Source organism: Rousettus aegyptiacus, unplaced genomic scaffold (genome assembly GCF_014176215.1).
Source record: "Rousettus aegyptiacus isolate mRouAeg1 unplaced genomic scaffold, mRouAeg1.p scaffold_m13_p_18, whole genome shotgun sequence".
Taxonomy (NCBI): Eukaryota; Metazoa; Chordata; class Mammalia; order Chiroptera; family Pteropodidae; genus Rousettus; species Rousettus aegyptiacus.
Window position 1 is genome coordinate 4478329 of NW_023416293.1, and position 20430 is coordinate 4498758.

Sequence of the window (20430 nt, forward strand, 5' to 3'; positions counted from 1 at the left end):
GTAACGTTGGAAAGTTTGTGAATTCTTCCTATGGTTTTTATTAAGAGCTTACAGATCTTGCATTCAAGATGGAAAAATGTTCTTTACATGCCTCCCGAGAAGAGTTAATCTTGTATACTTTAGGCTACAATGATTTTTATTGTGCTTTCTATTTGAGAGTGCAGCTTTGTAGTCACTCTCATATAAATGCCTTTGTTTTGTACAAAGTGTCTTTGATAGTTATTGAATCTTCGTGTGGGTAGATTTTACTATGACCGTCTATAAAAGTAATAATTTTTAAAATTCTCTAATGAAGTAAACAGTATCCTCGCATAACTAGAATTAATCTTCAAATGCCTTCTTTTTTTATTGAAAAAAATAATAATTATTTTAAGGTTAATTGACTCCTTTAGTTCTCTCTCTCTCTTTTTTTTTTTTTTTTGCTATGACTAAAAACCTATAAACTGTAACCTAATGAGAGTTATTTTTAAAAGTTCTATCGTAAACCCCTTTAAATGGCTTTTCCCCTTCATAGACGGGATTCTCCAAGGAAAAATCAGATTGTTTTTGACAACAGGTCCTATGATTCATTACACAGGTATCATCCTGATGTGACTTTGTGATTTGAGACTTCTAAATAACATGTTGAGGATAGGGCTGAGCTTTTTCTACATGGATCGGTAATCACCACAAGAGAGATATAGGAAGATTGAACCTGTCATGTTTAGCTTTTTTTAGAATACTTTAAAAAAAAATTTATGAGAGATTTTAATTAGAAAAGTTAATAGTATTTATTTTTCTTCCATCACTTTATTGTTTATAAATGGTAAACATATCAGAAATACTAGAATAGGAGTCTAATGCCACTATTTTATATCGAGGCTGGTTGTAGCATTTGCATTTTCTTTTAAAGGCTGTTCTCTCATTAAGTGTGGGAGGGGGCTTTCAAAAAGTGGAATAGAAGAGCCTAGACTGTTTGATACTCTGCCATGGACAGTATTTTAGCCATAATTGTGGGTAGTTTATTCTTTGAGGAGAAGCTCCATTTCCTGGCATCTCACAACCCAGCATCTAACATCCTGAGCAGATTATTTGTTTTTTTAGGATGCGTCCTATTATACCATTTTCTTAATTAAGAAAATGTAACATGTGAAACATGCACTTCTTTTTTTAATTAAAAAATTGACAACTTTTTAAAATCCTCAAATGCTTAAGCTGTATTTAGAGTTAATTTGGCAGAATAGGGACACGTAGGTATTGTTGTACAGTTATTTTATAGGTAGGTCTCGAGAGGTACCAGTCACATTATAAAGTAATGAAAACCTCTGAAACCCTTATATTTCGTTATCAATTGTAGTAAAAAAAAACACACACACAAGTTAGGAAAGACTGAGATCTACCCGTGTTACTGTATACATCTGTTTTTAAAAATACACACATGAAGTCTACTGGGAACATGAATTGCACAGTATTTGGAGGGAGTGTTGTTTATGACAGTGAGTAAGGAGTTCTGTAATCAGGCTCTGTTTGGCCAAATGGTTATTAGCTAAAATTATTTTCATGCCATCGATGATTGAAATAGTTGGTAAGTTTATCAGCCAGTTCAGTCTGCATAAAATTATATTACAATTGTAAAATAGTTTTTTTTTGGGGGGGGGGGGGTTTTTTGTTTGTTTGTTTTGTTTTTTTGCTTTTTAGGGGGTGATTTAATTTTTAGGACCAAACAACTTATTTAGGAAATTTGCTAGTACATAGAAAAATAACATTTAACAATGAGATTTTGTTGTTGTTGTAAATCTTCTCGGTTACTGTGTAGCTTTCACACATGATGCCTCCTGGGACAGTGTCGACAGACCTTTTTTTAAAAAGTGGTGATTACTTCTTTCCTTCAGTATGAAAAGTTCCCCCCTTTAGTTAATTATGGTGGTGGTGGTGGCGGTGGTGATGGATTGCATGTCAGCATGAACTCAGTTTTTTAAAAATTGCATGTTTCCACATTTGTTTATTATATAACGATAACTTTTTGCATTGTTTAGTAAATATGAATACCTTCATAACATACAGCCCGGTTAAGTAGCTGGCTATAGTTATTCACATGAATTTCAGGGCTATTTGTTGTAACATAGGAGAAAATAATTCGCTGATTGTACCACTTAAATGCAAAAAGTAAAATAAAACCAGGGTAATAAGTGATTTAATTCTGGAGAGCAGGAACAGACAGCATGGGGGACAGACATGCACACCGTGAGGCCTTTAAGAATATTTGAGGAGACCAGACGCAACACAGAGCACCGCGACTTGCAAACCGTGGCCCTCAACGCATCTTAGGTGACTGTGGAATTCAGTGGTCTGAGCAAAGGGCAAAGGCGTATCCTCACAAGAGGAAAGGAAATGTGTCGCACACATCTTCCTGTGCCCTGCAGTGCCTCCCCAGTCCCCGGTGCTTACTGAATGAAGTTTTCTGAAAGTTACCATTTTCCTTGTTCACACAGGCGTAGCAGCAGACAGCTAATAAAATCAGAGTGGCCGACTTGCCTCTCGACCACCTTCTGAACTAGTTGAGTATTTGATATGAAAGCAAATGAACTGAGGCCTCATCTTCACAAACACCGCCTGTGGGTTTGAGGGTTAATGTGCCTCAGAAGATCTGTGCAGTTAGAACTTGGGGAAAGTTATTAAACCTATTAAGTCTTGGTTCAGATTTCTTAACGTTGATACTCTAAAAACTGAAAATATGTTATTCGATGGCTGGCTTTGATTTTCATTGATTTGTGGCCCTGAAAGAGTGGCCACTTGGGATTCTAGGCCAGGACGTGGACCCAGCTGAAACTCTAGATGTCCACCGAGGATTTTCTCTTATTGCCGGAGCTGGAGAGGGAGCCACGAAAGATTTATTCTGTATCGAAACCTTTGCTTAAAATATTCCTAATCCCTAAGACTTACTTCATGTAACATTTTTCGTAGAAACAAAACTTTTGAAAGTGCAGTAATTACAGTAATCACTTCTGTGTGGCATTTCCTTTTTTTTTAAATAAGTTCGTGGAAGTAGCTGGAAACACACCATTCAGATGACATCTCCATAAAAACTTCATTGGTAAACAGCCACATGGCCTACCGGATGTGAATATGCTTTTACTCATTTCCCCACCATTCTTTCTTATTTCGATGTTTGAAATGGAATATAAAACACACACCTAAAAAAAAAAAAATCATGCTTACTAAAATGTTTTTTTTTCCCCCTACAAACCAAGGCACAGAATTTGTAAACTGATTTATATCAGGGTAAAATATTTGTCCTTACGTTTTCTCTTCCACCGGTTTGTCAGATATTTAGCAAATAATGTACAATTTCAAAAGTAGGCGAAATCGAGATTGTGTCACTTGGGCCTCGGGCGTCACAGCCAGCCTTTCGTCTCTGTCCTGATGAACATGTCACACGTTAACCTGGTTACTACCTGCCTCATGCTCAAGGAATGCCGTCTCCTGCTCTTTAGTGAAAAAGTTGGCATCACCTTTTTTCTAATTTCTTTACAAGTAACTGAAAATACTGAGAGAAGTGAAAAAAAAAATGACTTCTGTTTTACGTTCTAATCAGTCCTACAACTTTGACAATTAACTTTTAACACCACGCGTTTTGAGAAACGTACTTACATCTGGTGTTGGGCTGGTAAATGTACGCTTACTTATGAACTCGTTAACTGGCCTGCATATTGTTTACCTGTTCTGGAAATTTCATTTGTACAGACCAAAATCTGCACCCTCATCCCAGCCCAGTGCCAACGGAGTCCAGACGGAGATGCTAGACTACGACAGACTGAAGCAGGTGGGCTCGGTGCCGGCCGTCCTTTGTTTGTACCTGAAAAAGTGTCTCGTGTGCCTGTATTTGACAGATCGTAAATATACCTGAAAAGAATATAGGGTTAAGATATTTTCCTACAAATTAAACAAAGGCATTAGTACTATATATGTATATATTTTTTAATCTTCACTTTTTTGGTTCAGTGGCCTGGCGTACAGTTCCAGCAGTGATGGTGGGTGGGCTTACGATTTAATGGTGTGGCATAAACTTTAAATGTAAGTGCATGGTGCACAGTTGTTAGAAGTTGGGGGGGGTTCCCACGTTTCACTTACGTTGGCAAAAATAGAACTCAATAAATCTGGTTTTAGAAAGAATGTGAGGAAAATGGGCACTCTGGTATACTTCTGCTTTCCAGGGAGCAGTTTGGGAAAACAGAAGCTTTAGAAAGAACTGTCTTACCTTTGAACCCAGCAATTTCACTCCTAAGAGTTTAAGCTAAGAAAATGTTGCAGAAGTAGACAAACACACACATAGGGGCAGCTCTGCAGCGTTAAGGAATCGTAACAGAATATTTAACAACGGATTGTGAGCACTTGCCCGTGTTAGGTGCAACGGACAGGTAGCCAAACAACATGAACAGTTGCGTCAACTCTATGGAAAAGAAAACAATATCGTTCATGTTTTGGATACTTACGTATTGTATGTGTACTGTGTACTCAGAAAAAAAAAATGGAAGGAGTGATAGGTGAGGAGATTATGGAGCTTTAAAATAGTTTATTCCTAGAAGAGGTAGAATAATTTTTTTAAAAAAATTGGTGGAAGGCGAGCGTCAATTTCGCACACCTGAGTGCAGGTGTCCCGGAAATGGAGACGCCCATCGCCCCCCCGCTGCAGGAGAGCCCCTGAAGATAGCGGCGAGGCTGAGGAACGGCGCTGCCTGGCTTCCTGGTCGACGTGGTGCCAGGTGTCAGCTGGGTTCTCAGCGTGACCTTGTCCCCCAGTCCGCATAGCAATCTCTCGTAGTGTGTTCACGCAGATTCTGCACATCTGAGGCTCCGAGAAGTTAAATCCGCTCAGTCCCACAGCTAAGTACATAGTGGAGTCAGGATTAGAACCCAAGTATTTTTTCAAAGCCCATTTTCCCCATTCTATCAGTCATTTTTTAAAACGCTAGCAGATGTTTGGGGATCCAGAAGGGACCGATAATGTTGCAGTAATATGAGTTCAAAATAACAATTAAATAGGAATTAAAGAGAAATACTAGAAATTTCATATAAACCTAATTAATTTCTGTACTGCAAAGCTATTCGAAAAGTTAAATTAGGTTATATAATTTGAAAGAGAAGCCTATATGTGGCCACAGGTAATGAAGCCTTTGTTTTTCTGTGTATTAGATACGCTTTCTTGAAAACCATTTTAAAATAGAGCATTCGCACATACTTTAAACTATGGAAGAACTTTGGTTATCCGAAGTAGCAGAGCAGAGGAGAGGATGTAATTTGGATAAGGATATCTGTGAGCCCATGTAATAACGTTTGTGCCTCTGCTTCCTCATCAGTAAAATGGAGGAATTAAACTAATCGATAGTTTCCAACCTTATTTTAAACATGAGAAAAGCGTTTTTAAAAGATAAACCTTGAACAGAGCAATTGAATTTTACCCGAGGTGTATGCAGTCAAAGGCTCCTAACTCAAAAGTGATCCTCCCCAAGGGTAGCTGTCATTGTTCACCCTTAAAATTGTGTCGCCTTGCCATGGCCCTTTCAGTTCTTGATGATTCTTTAACTTGGCGGGGGTGGGGGGTGAACTTAATTGAACTTAATAAATAGAGATTCTGCAAATTATAGAAAGATGGAGTGGTTTTCATGGAGGTGGGAGGATCCAGAGCATCACTATTAACGAGAAATAGAATATGGGCCAGATAAGTACTGAAAAGTCTCTCGTAGCCACGTTAAATAAGTACAGAGAAACAGGTGAAATATTAAAATAATATTTTAATAGGTAGTCGATATTTTAAAATTACCAATGAGTTACTGTATATTATTTTCTTAGTGCTGCATTTTTGGGATCCGGTCTATGTGTTACACTTACGCATCTCATTGCGTACTGGGCACATCTTTGGTGCTCAGTGGCTGCATGTGGTCGGTGCCTGCCGTATGGGACAGGACAAAGCCCAAGGGGCCCCATCCACCTCCGTTTCCACAGTAGGGGGCAGCCTTGGAGGGACCTCTGGAGAATTCCTTGAAATGTAGTGGCAGTTGCGATGGCTCCTAAGGAATCCCTTCGTACCAGAAGAGCTGACTGTCCAGTTTATCTCTCTTCTTCCTTGAAACTTTTTAGGCATCTCTTCTCAGACCGCTCCTAGAAGATGAGATTGAACACAGAGCCATTATTTTGTCTAAAAATTATCTGACTTGTATCTGTCACTGGACGACAGAATAACCCTTTTAGTCTTAGAAAGCATTCTGTTTCAGAGCTTGCTAGGCTAGAATAAACAAAAATTGGGAAGGGAAAACTATTAAAAACAGAATTTACAAGGTTAGTCTTCTAAGACATACATCGTGACTCGGGAAACAAAAACTACATGGCATGTGTCATACATTCTTAACATTTTGCATTAGCAGGAATCTTTTTAGCAGTAATTTTTTTTCTGTATTCCTGATGTTTTTCTCTAATTTTAGGACATTTTAGATGAAATGAGAAAAGAATTAAAAAAGCTAAAAGAAGAGCTCATTGACGGTGAGTGTCCAAACAGATTTGCCACTCCTGTGATGTTTAAGAATGGCCATTTTCAAGAAAATGCAAATAAAGAAAGATGCAGTTTATTACTTGAGAGCATAAAACAATTATCCTTTGCTTGGCTTACAATGTGTGGGAGGACTCTCGCTCCTTCATATAATGGAAATTGTTGGTAAAAAAGTAGGGATAAATGAGATCTGTAAGTTTCAGGTGTCGAGTAGTGATGGATGGAGAACTAGGTGAGCAAGTCTTTCTTTAGGTGACCTCTGCTCATCCATCCATCCCGCTGTCCTCTCGTGAGCCCACAGAACCAGCGTTTTATTTGGTATACAAAAGAGAGAGAGTAAATGAATATATACATATGAAAATTACTATCTTTGTAATAAGAAAACAAAGCTCTCTGCAGTGAAAGATGCACGATCAGGGTATCTTTTTATTCCTGTGGGTTTGAACACAGTCATTGAAATTTCTCAAGATTGAATCACTCATTTATTTTTATCTTATCATTATATTTACTTTGAACACTTTTCCTTTTCTTATCCAGCAATCAGGCAGGAACTGAACAAGTCAAATAGTGCATAGAGAAACAAGCTAAGGAGAGATAGGACTTTAATCTGGAGAAAGAAAGAATAAAAAAACATCTACAAACAACAACTGTTAACAACAAACCCCTACGTTTCGTGAGCTGCGTAAGAAGATGGAGACAAACATTCGGAAGGAGGGAAAACCCAACGCGCGTTAAAAGCCTTCAGACATTGTCACTCTGGCGATGGATGAGCCGCTTCCCTCCTAGTTTCAGGCTGGAAGAGAGTCCTATGAGCGTTCCTGTCACAGTGATGCAGAAAATCTTAGACTCGTCAGGCAAGACCACAGTGCATTGAAATATTTTCATGTCAAGATGAAATCGCACGCTTTCCACAATCCATTGCTAAAATAAAGAGGAGAAAGGCTTAAGAAGTTTTTTTTTTTTTTTTCAGAGAGTGCTGATGAAGAATTCAGCAGGTTATGCTATTGTATTGTAAATGTTTCTCTCAGGTTTGTCTTCCTATCATATAATTCCGTGAATATTGAGATCAGCCCTATGTAGGTTAAGATCATCAGATGCGGAACAAATGGAATTATATGTGTTTTCAAAGGGTGATATGTAGGAGAAAGTGTCCTAAAAAGGGTTTGTCCAGCTTGAGGAATTTTAGAATGATAGGAAGTCTCTCGAGTTCGCCTTCATGCAATTTTGTAGATGAAAACAAAATTCGTCCAGAATTTAAAGATTTAGATGCCTTCCTAAATCGTTACAATGCTTTACCAAACCTATGACTCCTACATCACACAAACCAGTGGTCAAATGTAAAACAGTATATTGTAGACTCACTGTAGGTTTTCGACCTTTTTTAGATTTATGCATGTGGACATTTTTATAATGTAATTACAACTACCACAGAATTAGCTTTTTTAACTGCAGACAGTAATGCATGTCACAGTAACACGTAGTGGCCTTTCCAAGGCCTAGTCCCAGGGAAATCATTTTGTAATGTATAGGGGAGTGGGCGGAAGGGAAGGAATAATTTTTTATTTAAATTTAATTACTGCACTATCATTTTTCTCAGTTACCTGCATGAAAAATAATGAGGACTCTTTTGTGACTTTAATTGGTAAATACGTTAACAGAACCAAGTACTTAATCTTCGACATCATGTCGTCAGCTGTTTGTGTTTGAACTTCAGTCATTTCAGTGGTCTGAAACGTGATCCTGAGCTTCACATGAATCGTAGCTTCCTGTGGAACTCAAAAGCCCGACCCCTGGATGTGGCTGTTACCCAGGTGTCCAGGTCCATGCTCCTGACCACAAAGCTGCTTTTGAACTTAGTTCTGTTGAATTACGGGAAGTAACAGTGATCAGCAGTTAAGGTCGCAGAGATCAGCCTAAGGGGAAACCCATGGGGGGTTCCGCCCAGTTTTCTTTAAATGAGTAAAGTGAGACTTAGGTGGTGGGAACAAGGAATTCGAAGCTCTACTTATTACTGTGTATGTGTGTGCGTGTTTGAGCACACACACGTGTGTATGTAATCCACTCTTTCCTTTGGAATTTGTTAAGATTAAAGTAGGGGAGAAATCCTTTATGTTGCAATGATAGATTTTTTGGGGGGGAAATTTAGGAAATTGAAAATTCTCCCAGCTCTCCATCTCGACGTATGCTTGAGTTGTTACGTGCCATATTTGCTTTGAAACCTTTGATTATCAGAAGTTTTACTGAAATTTTGAAGAAATAATCCGTTTTCATCTGCTCTCTAGATTTTTCACATCTCAGTTCGTAAAGACAGCTTGTCGATAGCATAGTTTTCTAAATGCTGCAAATTTGTAGCTCTTAACCACTTCGGAGAGGTTTGAATGAGGGAATTTTTTTTTCCTTGTTGAAATAGTTCCCGTTTCTGTAGACACTTCATTTTTAGATGACTCTGTGATGGATGAGCTATCATAATCCAAGTATATAGTTCTTTTTTTCTATCAACTACTCGTCATGCAAAGTAGTAAAGGCATTAAAGCTGCAACAAGCTTATAAAGTACTGTTTTCTAAAAGAAATAGGAGGTATTTTCATCTTTATTATACTTTAGGTTATGTAAACACTTCGATGATATAAACATTTATGTCCCCTATAAATCTGGTCAGAAATAACTTTTTGATTTTGTTAAGTTAAATAGTCTATAGTAGGATAGAGTACTCTGGGTACAAGTGGTCCAAAGTAAGATAAGAGACTACAATAAAATGCTAGATCTTGAAAAAAAAAAAAAAACTGGTTTATGCACTAAACGTTTTGTGCCTTGGTCTTCTATTAACACGATGTCTGTGTAAGATGATAGAAAGAACCAGTGTTGAATCATGTTACATTTTCCATCATTTTGCATTATCCCAGATTACTAAATGTGTTCTTTCTAAGAAGTTCGATTGAATTACTGTATACATTTACTGTCGTATGTGACGGTTTTGTCATTGTTAGAGATTTCAGTAATTAAAACGGGCAACAGAAGCTTAAGTTATTTTCCTTCTCAGAACCATGCTGGAGCCACGTGATTCCGATGGTTTTCGTGCTGTTGTACATTGGATGTCTTAAGCAGTTAAGGGGACCCTTTGCAACGATAGGAAGGTACTTCTTTCCTCAACACTGTGATATGACCTGTGACAAATCTGTACTATACACTATGTAAATGGCTAACAAGTCAATTGCAAACCAACTGAATGTACAAATCTTAGTGCTGGTGCTGGAATCTCTTCAGAATAGTCATCCTGATTTCAAAGTTAGTTTCGAAATTTGCAGATATCAAGTGTCAATCAAAACTGAAGATGAAACCCTAATGAATGTCGAATCGTCATGCTTTAGGTGTACTTCCTTTTTAGAGTTTTCCATTCTCTGCTATTTTTACCATACTGTTTCATTTAAATTTCCTACACGCTAACTTCGTTTGTGCGATTGAAATAAAATTGCAGTATATACATGTTGCTTGTTTGTGACACTCAGATAATCTTCTCAAATAATCTGTTGGTTCTAAAATGAGTTATACTGAATGTGAAAAAACACTTTAAAGTCCATGACTTCACTACTTAAAGTTTACGTATCGTGTCGCTATTCCTTAAAGATTTCATAAAAGTCGTGCGTACTGAGTAATGTATACAAAGGGAATAAGTGTAATGTGTCTCCTTTTCGTTTGAAATAACTGTCGGCTGTTCCCTTATAGTGCAGAGAACGAGCGATGTTTAAGTTTATTCCATTCTGTCCTGCAACATAGTCAGATAAACTCATTTACGCGGTTAAAATTTTCCTGCATGCAGTGATCAGGGCAGAGGACGCTGTGTGGTGAAGGCCTTACCCAGTACCGGGTTTTAAACACGGTGGATCCGTGACCTCCAGGGGTCGTTGACACATTATGCCGTTTTCTTGACACCTGCGTATCAGCAGCAGCCCTTGCTACTGATGCTTATGAAGTACTGATTTTGAATTCCGTTTTAAACTTCTAATGTTTTCATTAGAAATACAACAATCCTTGTCTTTTTTTGTTTTTTCCTTTACCAGACAGCAATCATTCTTCCCACTTCCCATGGAATGCAGGTTTATTCGTTGATATTTGCAGCCATTACACAGCCCACAGTTCTAGAAATGTCAACTGCTCTTTCTCTCCATCCTGTCTCGGGTTCTTGATTCCCTTTATGTATAAATCACAATATTTGTCTACAGACTAAAAGTCACTTCCCATTCAAGAATGAGTTAAGTAGCAGACGGTAACCTTTTCAAATCTGCCTAGCGACAACTTTGATTCGTATATCTTTTCTGTGCCATTGTGAAAGACTGGCCTTTAAATTCTCTGTAGTGCGATCCTGTGAACCACAGTTTACAAAGATAAGCTACCAGATCTCTGAAATTCCTTTTTGTAGCCATCATAACTTTATAACCCTTTTAGCTTTAAATTCTAACGATTAAAAGCATAAGAATGACGTCACAGAAAGCATGGTGAGTGAAAACTCTCTAGGAGCTCCTAATTCCTTTACGCAGCTATTATGAAATCCACTTACTTAAAGACATTTACTCCGCTGCTCACTTCAAAACTGGACCTGATCCTAGTACCGTTTTTTGTTTTTATTTAATAGATGGATTTGTGTCTGTCTCCTCAAAGCTCTAAGAATATGCAAAAGGTAACTCAAGTATGTTGCAACTAGTGATGCATAATACCTCCGACTTCCCACCGAAAAGTCGAAACTTGAAGTATGTGTAAGGAAACTTGGTGGGTCTGAGTCAACAGAGAGTTGTTCTGGCACCTTTGGCCACATGATGACATTCACCTTTAAGGATAGTTTTCTCTGGGGTATGAGCACATTTGAGAAGCTAAAGTTTGTAGCTCCCCAAGAAAGGCCATTTATATGAGTCAGTACTGCTGGGAGTCCACGATGGGGGTTGTCTGTGTACCCAACATCCAAACAGGCGGTGGATTTGGTTCGCAATGTTGTCATTAGACCATTTTTCAGAATCAAGAGATGGCTATATCTGTTTATAATACTGGAAGTGAAACCTTCAAATTAAAAGTATAAAGCTGATTAGAAAACTATTAATACAGTAAGTTTAGGACGGTTACGGATGTTTAGCATCAATATAAGTGGCATTGTAGGATAAATCCTTTGTTGAACACCAATGGTGAATTCTTGTAAGAGGCAAATTGGGTCTTTCGGTAAGACGTCACATTTGAAAATGGCTTAGGTATGAACTATGTAATTTGTCTTTCTAAATAGTTTATAGGGTAATAGTCCTTGTGGGAGGGTAAATGAATGACTTGGTCATAATAACTTAGGATGTTAAAAGAAATACTGCCACATTTACTGGTTATTTCTGTTAAATCTGAAGAAATCAATATATGTGAAGACCTAGAAAGCGAAGTGGCTTGCGTTATTATAGATGTCGTCTGTTGCACATAAACTGAAATGTTAGTGTCATTTACGGTGTATAGCAGGCCTCCAATACCTGCTGATTAATTTAACAGAGGATAAATAAAGCTGAAACTTAAGTGTGTGTTTAAGCCAAGAGATCATAGTTCTGGGTATACCCCACTTTTACAAAGCGTTTTAAATACTCAGAGCACAGAGCAGGCCTTCTGGAAGCTTCTGGTGCAGGACCTCGGGATTCCCCGGGGAGGCAGCAAATCGGGGCTGTCAGAAGGTGGCTGATAGTAAAGAGGAAACCCTCTGAAAAGTGCTCTCCCTTACCTCATTTTAGAAAGGCGTATGACTCCTCGTGTTTAGAGCACTCAAATACACCAGTGAACTAATCACCAAATTCAAACTTTTCTCACCCAAAATTAAGTTCTGAGAGAATACAGCTTTTCATTAGAGTCTATATTTGCATTGGTTTCATTAAAAAGTCTGTATACAAATGACGGCCTCAGGGCTTGTCATGTTGTAAATTTGATTTTTCCCCCCTTTGATTTCAGGAATGATTTCTTCAGCACCAGGGTAAAAATATTAAAACAGAAGAAATCATTGCTTAAGCTGGTGAATAACGTGGGTTGGTTTGGTTTTCACCGAATGGTTGTTCTTTCAAGAAGGCTTGGAACATGTAGGAAAGCATGCTGTTGGTCCTTTGGGTGACGCGGGAAAAGCCACTTAGAAGAAGAAAAGAAATGCACATTTATCGGTGTTTACATGGAAGGATGTTTCATTCTCCCTTCAGGTCCAAAAGCTTCCATTGAAATCTGTAGAAACTGAGAAAATAGATCCTTGGTTATATTTAACTATACACTATTGTAATCGTATGAAAAAAATGTACCACAGAGGCTTTTAAAACTGCCTCTTAAGAGTTCTAACATTCTGTGCCCTTAGTCACATCCATGGGAACCTCTTAAGTTCCTTTTTTAAAAAAAGATGAAAGGCCTTTCTGAAAATGTTTTTAATTGGGCTCATTTAAATTTTAGGGTTTTCATTGTCACCATCAGGTTGAACTTGGGCGTGAACTCGGCTCGACCTACCTGCTCTGGCATTGGTCCATTGCTTCCGAGTTTCCCTGGACCTTCGGACTCGGGCTCGAGTCTGAGGTTGGTTTGCCCTTGGTGGTGGGCTAGCTCAGTGTGCCATTAATCGCAAGCCCCATCTGACGGCCGCGAGCTGCAAGGCCACCCCGAGGGGAACTTAAGACCTTCGCCAGTTCCGTTCCGTGCCTCCAAACAGCCACAGAAGAGGGGCGGTAGCGCTGACTTTGTCTCTAAAATTTCCAGGGCGGAGAGCATCCTTCTGAGAAAAGCACTGGGAGGGTTTAGATAGATACTCAGAAGGGTCGTGAAACTCTGGATCATTTCGTTTTCATTAGCAAGGGTGTGGGAGTTTCAGGCCTGAGCCAGGACTTCACAACTGGGTTCCCATAGGTACCTCATCGTTTTAAAAGTCAATTCCAGGAATTGAATTGAATTGAATTTCGGGGTGTAGTCTCTGGTCCTCACATTGTTAAAAAAAAATTCCTGCTTAATCCACAGCTCGCCCTTAGCTCCACGGCCCTTTCCTGCTCACTCCGGTCACGGGACGAGACGGGCTTCACCAGCCACCCGACCAGAGGGCTGGTCAGTTTCCCGGTCCTTGTCCCTGAGTCCTTCTACCTCTGACACTGGGTTCTGTGGTTCTTCATTCGGCCTGTCCTCCGTGATGACTGGTTGGCTTAGTTAAGTGTTTGGTCCAAGAGAAGGGAAAATAGTCCTGAGTTTTGCTCTCTGGTCTTTTAAAATCTTAGACGCCTTTCACTGAAAAAGTACATCCTCGGCGTGAACGCTAAAGGGTCAGCGGAATGGCCAGCAGTGACTTAGCGGGAGGTCACGACTTCTTGTGCTGAGGTACCGCCTTCTGCAGCGTCCGTGAGCCTGTGACAGGCGGTGTGGCGGTCTGGCCACGAGCCTCCGGTGGCCTCTACCCTGTCTGCAGAAGCACCTTCTGCCACTCAGACCACGTGTAGACTGTGGGGTGAGACCACGTGAGGCCCGAGACGCACGTTCCAATTCTGGAGGATAAGTGACAGGAAGTCCTCGGGACTCCTTCTGGTCCCGGAGCTGTTTTTAACCTGTCAGACCCTCGAGAGCTGGGCGGAGTGAGGCGGCCTTATTTTTCCTGATGAGGAAGGCCCTTCAGTGGTTTTCACAATCTCTGAACCTGCCGTGCTGTTTAATTTCGTCACTGTCATCCTTGAGAGGGGAAAAAAAAAAGACCGTTACTCTCCCCTCTCTGCCCGTCGTATTATATATAGTATCTAAGTCGTCATTCCTTCCCAGTTTCTTGTTCAGATCCAAAGACTGTCACAGCAACGTCTTGACAAACCAGGTGACCCTTCCATGCCATTTAAGTGACTTGCTCTGATACCTTGCTCGATCTTAAGACACACGTAATTGGCACAGAGTCAGAGGTTGAACTGGAAGGTTTGGGATTGTGAAAGATGAGTTCTGTTTCATGGACTTTCTTTACTACCGTTCCCAGTGGCTGTGTGTGTGTGTGTATGTGTGCGCGCGCGCGCACATGCATGTGCGCGCTTTTTTGGGAAAATGAAGTGTTTCTAACAAAAATGGGCCAGAAAGAGAATTCTATCTTCAGACATCTCTAGTTGATGCAACATATGATATTCAAGTATAGTATTTACACATTTTCATAGAAATTCTTTTTTTGGTTTGCTTGATAAGACCGAGGAAGCCTTCTGCAGTTTAATTATGGAAACGCACTCGAGTCTCGAGTCTGTAGCTGGGGGACAGAGGCGAGGTGAGCCGGGCCGGCCACGGCTCGCTGCGGACAGAGCAGGCAGAGCTGGACCTTTGAAAGTTCTGGTTTCAAGCTTTCTGTTATTTACGTGACCGAAACCAGTTGCATCGTGCCTTCTGCCGACCCTCTGGGGGGTCCATGCATTTGTGGGTGAGTACCAGGGGAGCTTTGGAGGGGTCGGGGAATCAGCGATGAGCCCTTCTGGATAGAAAATGACATGAACCGTTTCCACGATGAGATTTAGAAGGGTAAATACATTTTCCTTTCAAGGCCTACCACATTGCTAGGCCGAACAGCGTACAGTAGAATAGCACAACAGATAATATTTAAAGGCAGATTTCTTATGGTCCAAAGGGGTTCGTCTCTCATGTCATTTTGCTTTGCTGCAGATTTTAAAACTAGAAATGTACATTTGTGTCCTTATCTTTGCTGAAATGTAACAGTTTACAGACCACGAACGCAGGACTCTCTGATCAAACCCAGGGCTTTCTGATCCGGGGAGCCTCCTCAAGCTGCATGGGCTGAGGTCATGCTTTACAAGGTACGGGTCACGTAAACACGTACAGGCCGCCTTTTCATTGGTGTTAGGCATGATTCAGCGTGCACACGGAATCTCATGTCTCGTGGCGTTTCCGAGTTACGGCCTCGCTGCATTTCAGGAAGGAAATGATAGCAACTTGTTTTAAAAGCAACGCGTTGTAAATTGCTGCTTGAGTCAAATCACTCGGGAATCCAAATAAAGGGAATCTAAACTGTCAAGGAACATTATCGTCTGGGCTTGGCATCTACCTGTAAAAAAGGGGACGTGGAAGAGGGGGAGAGGTTGAGACGTGAAACCAACATCGTCGGCAGCGCGGGTGGCGCTGGAGGCACCTGGGTTTTACACCAGAGTTTCAAGTGGGAATAAATAATAAATGAAAGGGGGACCACGTGGGAGAGGACCCCGGAAGAGCTCGCCGGAAAGCCGCAGCGCCTTCAAGATGACTGTGCGACCTGCATGCAGTTTCCCGTAACTATCAGGCATAGCCTGTGCGTGTGTGACGGGTCCAGACTGTGTGTAAAGTTAAGGTCCGGCTTCTGGAAAGGGGCCTCGCCCTGCCCCTTTGATGGATGGGCCGGCGGGCCTGCCGGAGGCCGTGGGCGTGGTGTGGCTCAGGTGTGTGACTCGGGCGTGCGGTGTCCGCCCCCACCTGTGCGATGAGCAGCCGTAAACCTCGCTCGTCCGTTGCCCCCTTTCTGCCTCGTCCCTACCTTGCCGCGTTGCTGGTTTTAACCACTTCGCTCTCCCCGCTCCTTGGCATCTCTTCTTCTTTTGAAATAAAAAGATGAAATACTTGATTCAGAGGAGACTCGTTGTCATTTTACCGGTTGCTCTTTGTGTACCAAAGATCTGTGCCATGAAGGAGTTCTGTGTTCCTCGCGCTTGCTCAAGATTTCGACCTTGAAATAACGCTCGGTTCTAGGCGCCTTCTGCATTTCAGCCCGCGACCGAGGAGGGCGTCAGGCCAGCTGCTTCCGCGCCCTGCACGCTGCTCGTTCCCTCCGCGGAGGCGCCCACGGCCCGCGTGGCCCAGCCTTGCTGGAGCTGTCCAAGGTCCCCGTCCAGACCCCGTGAGCGGCCCGAGTGGGCCACGCGCTGCCGAGCGCGTCCGTGTGCCCGAGGCCTCAGAGCTCAGACAGGGCTCCACGTCTTTGTTCCGCCACCGTCCTGCTCCCGCTGGGTCCCCCTGGCACTGGGGACCCGGCAGCTGAGCACACCCGTGAGTCGGCTTCGTAAGACGCTGGCCACACGTGAGGGCGGCTGACGGCCTCGCTCTAATTCCTGCAGTACCCTGAAGCCAGGGGGGCAAAAAGAAGGCTCGGGCCCCTTTCGCGGGCAAATAGAACGACTCGAGCGGCTCCCTTTCTCCAGCCGCAGTTCTAAACAGGCTGAACGTCTTTACCGCCCTCCCCTCTTTCAAATACCCGGGAAACCCCAGGCTTGGAGGCACGTTCCTGTGGGGGACGGGGCGCTGAGATGTCACACTCGCCACCTCCCTCGGCCTCCTGCATCCATGTCTTCCGTTCCAGGCTGACGCCCGTGATCTGCAGCAAGGAGGTCGCCTCGGAGAGACCGATACAAAGATGTGCCGGGCCCTTCACTTCCAAGTGAGACCCTCTTATCACCGTGAGATCTGACGGCCTAAGATGCTGCCTCGGCCACCGTGACATCAGGATGCCCAGGGGAGGGCCGCCCGGCAGAGGGGGCCCTGGGCTTTGGCGGGTGTGCTCAGCGCTTCTGTGCTCAGCTGAAAAAGTGTGGTGTTTGGGGGTTCAGGGGTCATTCCAGCTCTAGCTTCGTGGTGTTTATATACTGAGGGATACCTGGCTGCAGGTTGCTGAGGGTCCCTGCCACAGACAGCCTGGCCGACAGTGACATTCGGTATCACAGAACTCCATAGACAGGGAGTGGCCTCCCCAGCAGCTGCAGACCGGGCATGGCAAGGTCACACAGGTGAAGTTCGAGGCTTTTCCTGGCGAACTGGGTGCAAAGAACCGCTTATCACCGTTTCTCTATGGCCGCGCAGCTGGGACGTAGCTTTGACCCGACGTTCGTGTTTGAAGAGTCCGTTGCTGCTCTACGAAGCTTTAAGCGTCCCCTGGCAGTGACTTCTGTCATCCTTGGACGATGACAGCATGTCAGCACTCCCGACCCCAAAACGGACGTTCGTGTGAGGAGCCTGCAGGCTGGCGTCCCGTGGCGTGGTGCCTTCCCTGTCGCTGCGCCGGAGACAGCGGAGTCCCAGGGCCCGGCACACCTGTCCCGTCACGGCCAGCCCGGGGACCCCGCGGCCGGGCCCGCCTGGCCCCACGGCAGTGACGAGCAGCAGCCGCCTCACAGGGCGGATGGTGGCCACACCGGCCCCACGAAAGGGCCGCCCTCGGAGTCTTCACAGCCACGATTCCACGCCGCACTCTGGCTTTTAAAAAAACCTTTAAAGATGCCAACCCGCTGTACCGTATACTTGAAACTAATATTGAAATGCTTAAAACTTAACCGAAGTCAACGACTTAGAAAAGTGCACGTGTGTGTACGGTTCACTGACGCCATCCTCATATGCCCACGTGACCGGTACCCAGATCACGAAGTGACATCGGCGTGACCCCTTGCGCTCCCTTCCGGCCACTGTCCACACCCAGGACAAACGCTCCGCTGACCTGTCGCCCCCGAGGGCAGTTTGGGCTGTCTTTGTGCTGTCTGTGAACGGCATGGCGCCTTTCTGCACTTGGCCTCTGCCCCGCGGTAAGCCACCGTCGGGCGTGTGACGGGGCTGTCCGTCCTCCCAGCCGGACCCGCGTGGTCAGTAGGCCGAGGCTGTTTCTGCGTGTCCTTGGCGAACGCACGGACGCGTTTCTTCTGGGTGTGCCGCTGGGACAATCATCGCCCGTGTTCGGCTTCAGCAGAAGTGGCCCCACTTGCACGCAGGGTGGGGTGTCGGCAGGAAGCGCCATGAGCCTCCACTCCGCCGCGGCTCGCCTCTGCATGGTGAATGAAATCGCGTTTGCTCGAACTGACCTGGGCCGTGTGTCCAGCCCTGAGCCGGGCCCTGAGCCAGGAGACGGCTGACCGACCAGAGCCCCGAGGAGCACGGTGGGCACTGGGCGAGGGGCGACCGTGACACCCTCACGGACATTCTCATGTGCACAGGACACCCCACCACGTGCGGCTGGCCCCCAAGGACAGGCTCCAAGAGGCCATGTCGACTCGACAGATGGGTTCGCGTAGGATTGTCCTCCATGCCGTGGCCCCTTTGCTTTCTGCAGTTTATCCGTGGTGAGCTGCAGTCCAAAAATATTAAATGGAAAGTTCCAGAAATAAATAACTCATAACCTTTAAGTTGAGCGCCCTTCCGAGTGGGTCAATGACCTCCCCCGCGTCCTCTCCATCACCGCGAGCAGAAGCGTGAGTTCAGCACAGTAAGATATTTTGAGACGGAGAGAGTCGCCATGTCCACCACGTTGCAGTATGTCGTTATAATTAATTATTCCACTTTATTATTCTTAATCTCTTCCTGTGCCCAAGTTATAAGTTAAACTTTATCATAAGTATGTGTATAGAGGGAAATAGACGGTATAAATAGAGAACACAGTGAGCAGGATAGAGAGGTACAAGGCGGGGAGCGGGGGGCAGCCCGGAGGAGGGGGTGACGACCTGCGACGGCGCGGGCCTCGGGGAAGAGGGGATAGCCCCACGATTCCCACCAGGCCCTCGCTCCCAGTCACACCTGCTCCCGGCCCATGGCACCTGGGGTCTGGATCTGTATCCAGGTATGGAAGGTTTGCTGGACGCTACTCAGAGCCTTTCAGGAGGTCGCAGGGAAGGTAAGGCCAGGCCCAACGCCAGCTTCCCTCCGCTCCGCCGGTGCCGGCGAGGGCCCTGGGGCGTCTCCCTGGGCGCGGCGCTCGGGCGACCCCTGGCGTTCGTTGCTCGGCAGCGCACCCCGTCCAACGCGGGTGTGCAGCGCCCTCTGGCGGTTGGGGGACGTTCTTTCTCCCACGACCTGGCTTGGAATTGAGAGGTGCTGTCCGTTCTTCCCATTTTACAGTTAAGAAAACCGAGGCACAGGGAAGTTGTCATTTATCCAAGGTGAAACCGATGGCGGGGGAGGGGGGGAAGACATCCGTGAGGGACGCCGGGACAGGGACCTACCTGAATGAAATCCAGGAGAGTGGCTCCGACCTGGGAAAACAGTGGTTGCAGACAGGACAGCTGGCGCGGGGTGGTGGTGGAGGAAACGCACGAGGGCCAGCGTGGTGCGGCCCTGGATTTTCCTGTGAGCTGTTGAAAGCTGGATGCTGGGCCCCACCTCTGGGTTAGCAGGTGAGGGGCAGGCTCGGGACTCAGTGCTAAACAAGCCCTCGAGCCTGTTTTCATCCCTAGTCCTTCTCGCACTTTCTGTACACAGTCCAAGGGGGGGTCAACTCACCGTCTTGGGGGCAGAGCTGGGAAGCCCCTGAAGAGTCCCCCCTGCTGCTGACTTGGAGACAGTTCAGGGTCTCTGAAAACCGCAGGCGGGCAGAGGAGCGCTCGGGCGCCTGGCCTTTGTTCCGCGTGCTCCTGGAAGGAGCCTGAGGAGCAGGCGTGTGGCCCATGACTGGCTTTCCTGTTAGGGCCCCACCAGGACTTCTGGCCCAGGGCCCACGCGGTCATCCCCATCTTCTCGCTGTCTCTCCCAGGAACCTTTGGGACGTGCTTATAGGTCCAACTTGAGTCCCTTGCTAGAGCTCAAGTTCATTTCTTCTTGTTTAAAAGAACGAGGAGGGCCGACTCGGGGCAATGGCCCCAGGAGGCTCCTTGTCCGCCTCTTCTCTGTGTGGGATGTTGACCCCAGGCCTCTGGCCCTCCCAAGAAGCCTCTCTCCTCAGAAGGGATTGCAGAGAACCCCAGGGGCCTCTGAGAGCCCGGGGCCCCACAGGCCTCTCTCTGCCAGCGCCTCTTCCAGGAGTGGAAGTGAAGGCCCTCCACCACTCCCCACCTCCCACCCCCAACTTCCCCCCACTGCTCTCCACGAGCGAACATCACTTCCTAAGCAAAATTAATCTGACTTCAAGCCTGCACCTCCCTGGGGGAGGGGGTGGTACACTTTTAGTTTCTGGGGACTCCTCCCCAC

At 44.8% G+C, this 20430-nt stretch overlaps 1 protein-coding gene across 6 annotated transcripts in view; it reads left to right on the forward strand.

The window, feature by feature from the left end:
- The window catches only part of ENAH (ENAH actin regulator), a 107807-nt gene extending 97802 nt beyond the window's left edge, over positions 1–10005 (forward strand). For 4 of the 6 annotated variants that reach the window (XM_036235393.1, XM_036235395.1, XM_036235394.1 and 1 more), the window contains 4 exons: positions 515–577; positions 3724–3802; positions 6459–6516; positions 7061–10005. In XM_036235393.1, coding sequence (XP_036091286.1) covers positions 515–577; positions 3724–3802; positions 6459–6516; positions 7061–7098 — 238 coding nt within the window. In that variant the 3' untranslated portion in view covers positions 7099–10005. The remainder of the gene's footprint in view (positions 1–514; positions 578–3723; positions 3803–6458; positions 6517–7060) is intronic. The other 2 variants (XM_036235399.1, XM_036235396.1) reach the window with 1 other exon arrangement.
- Positions 10006–20430: the final 10425 nt, after the last annotated feature.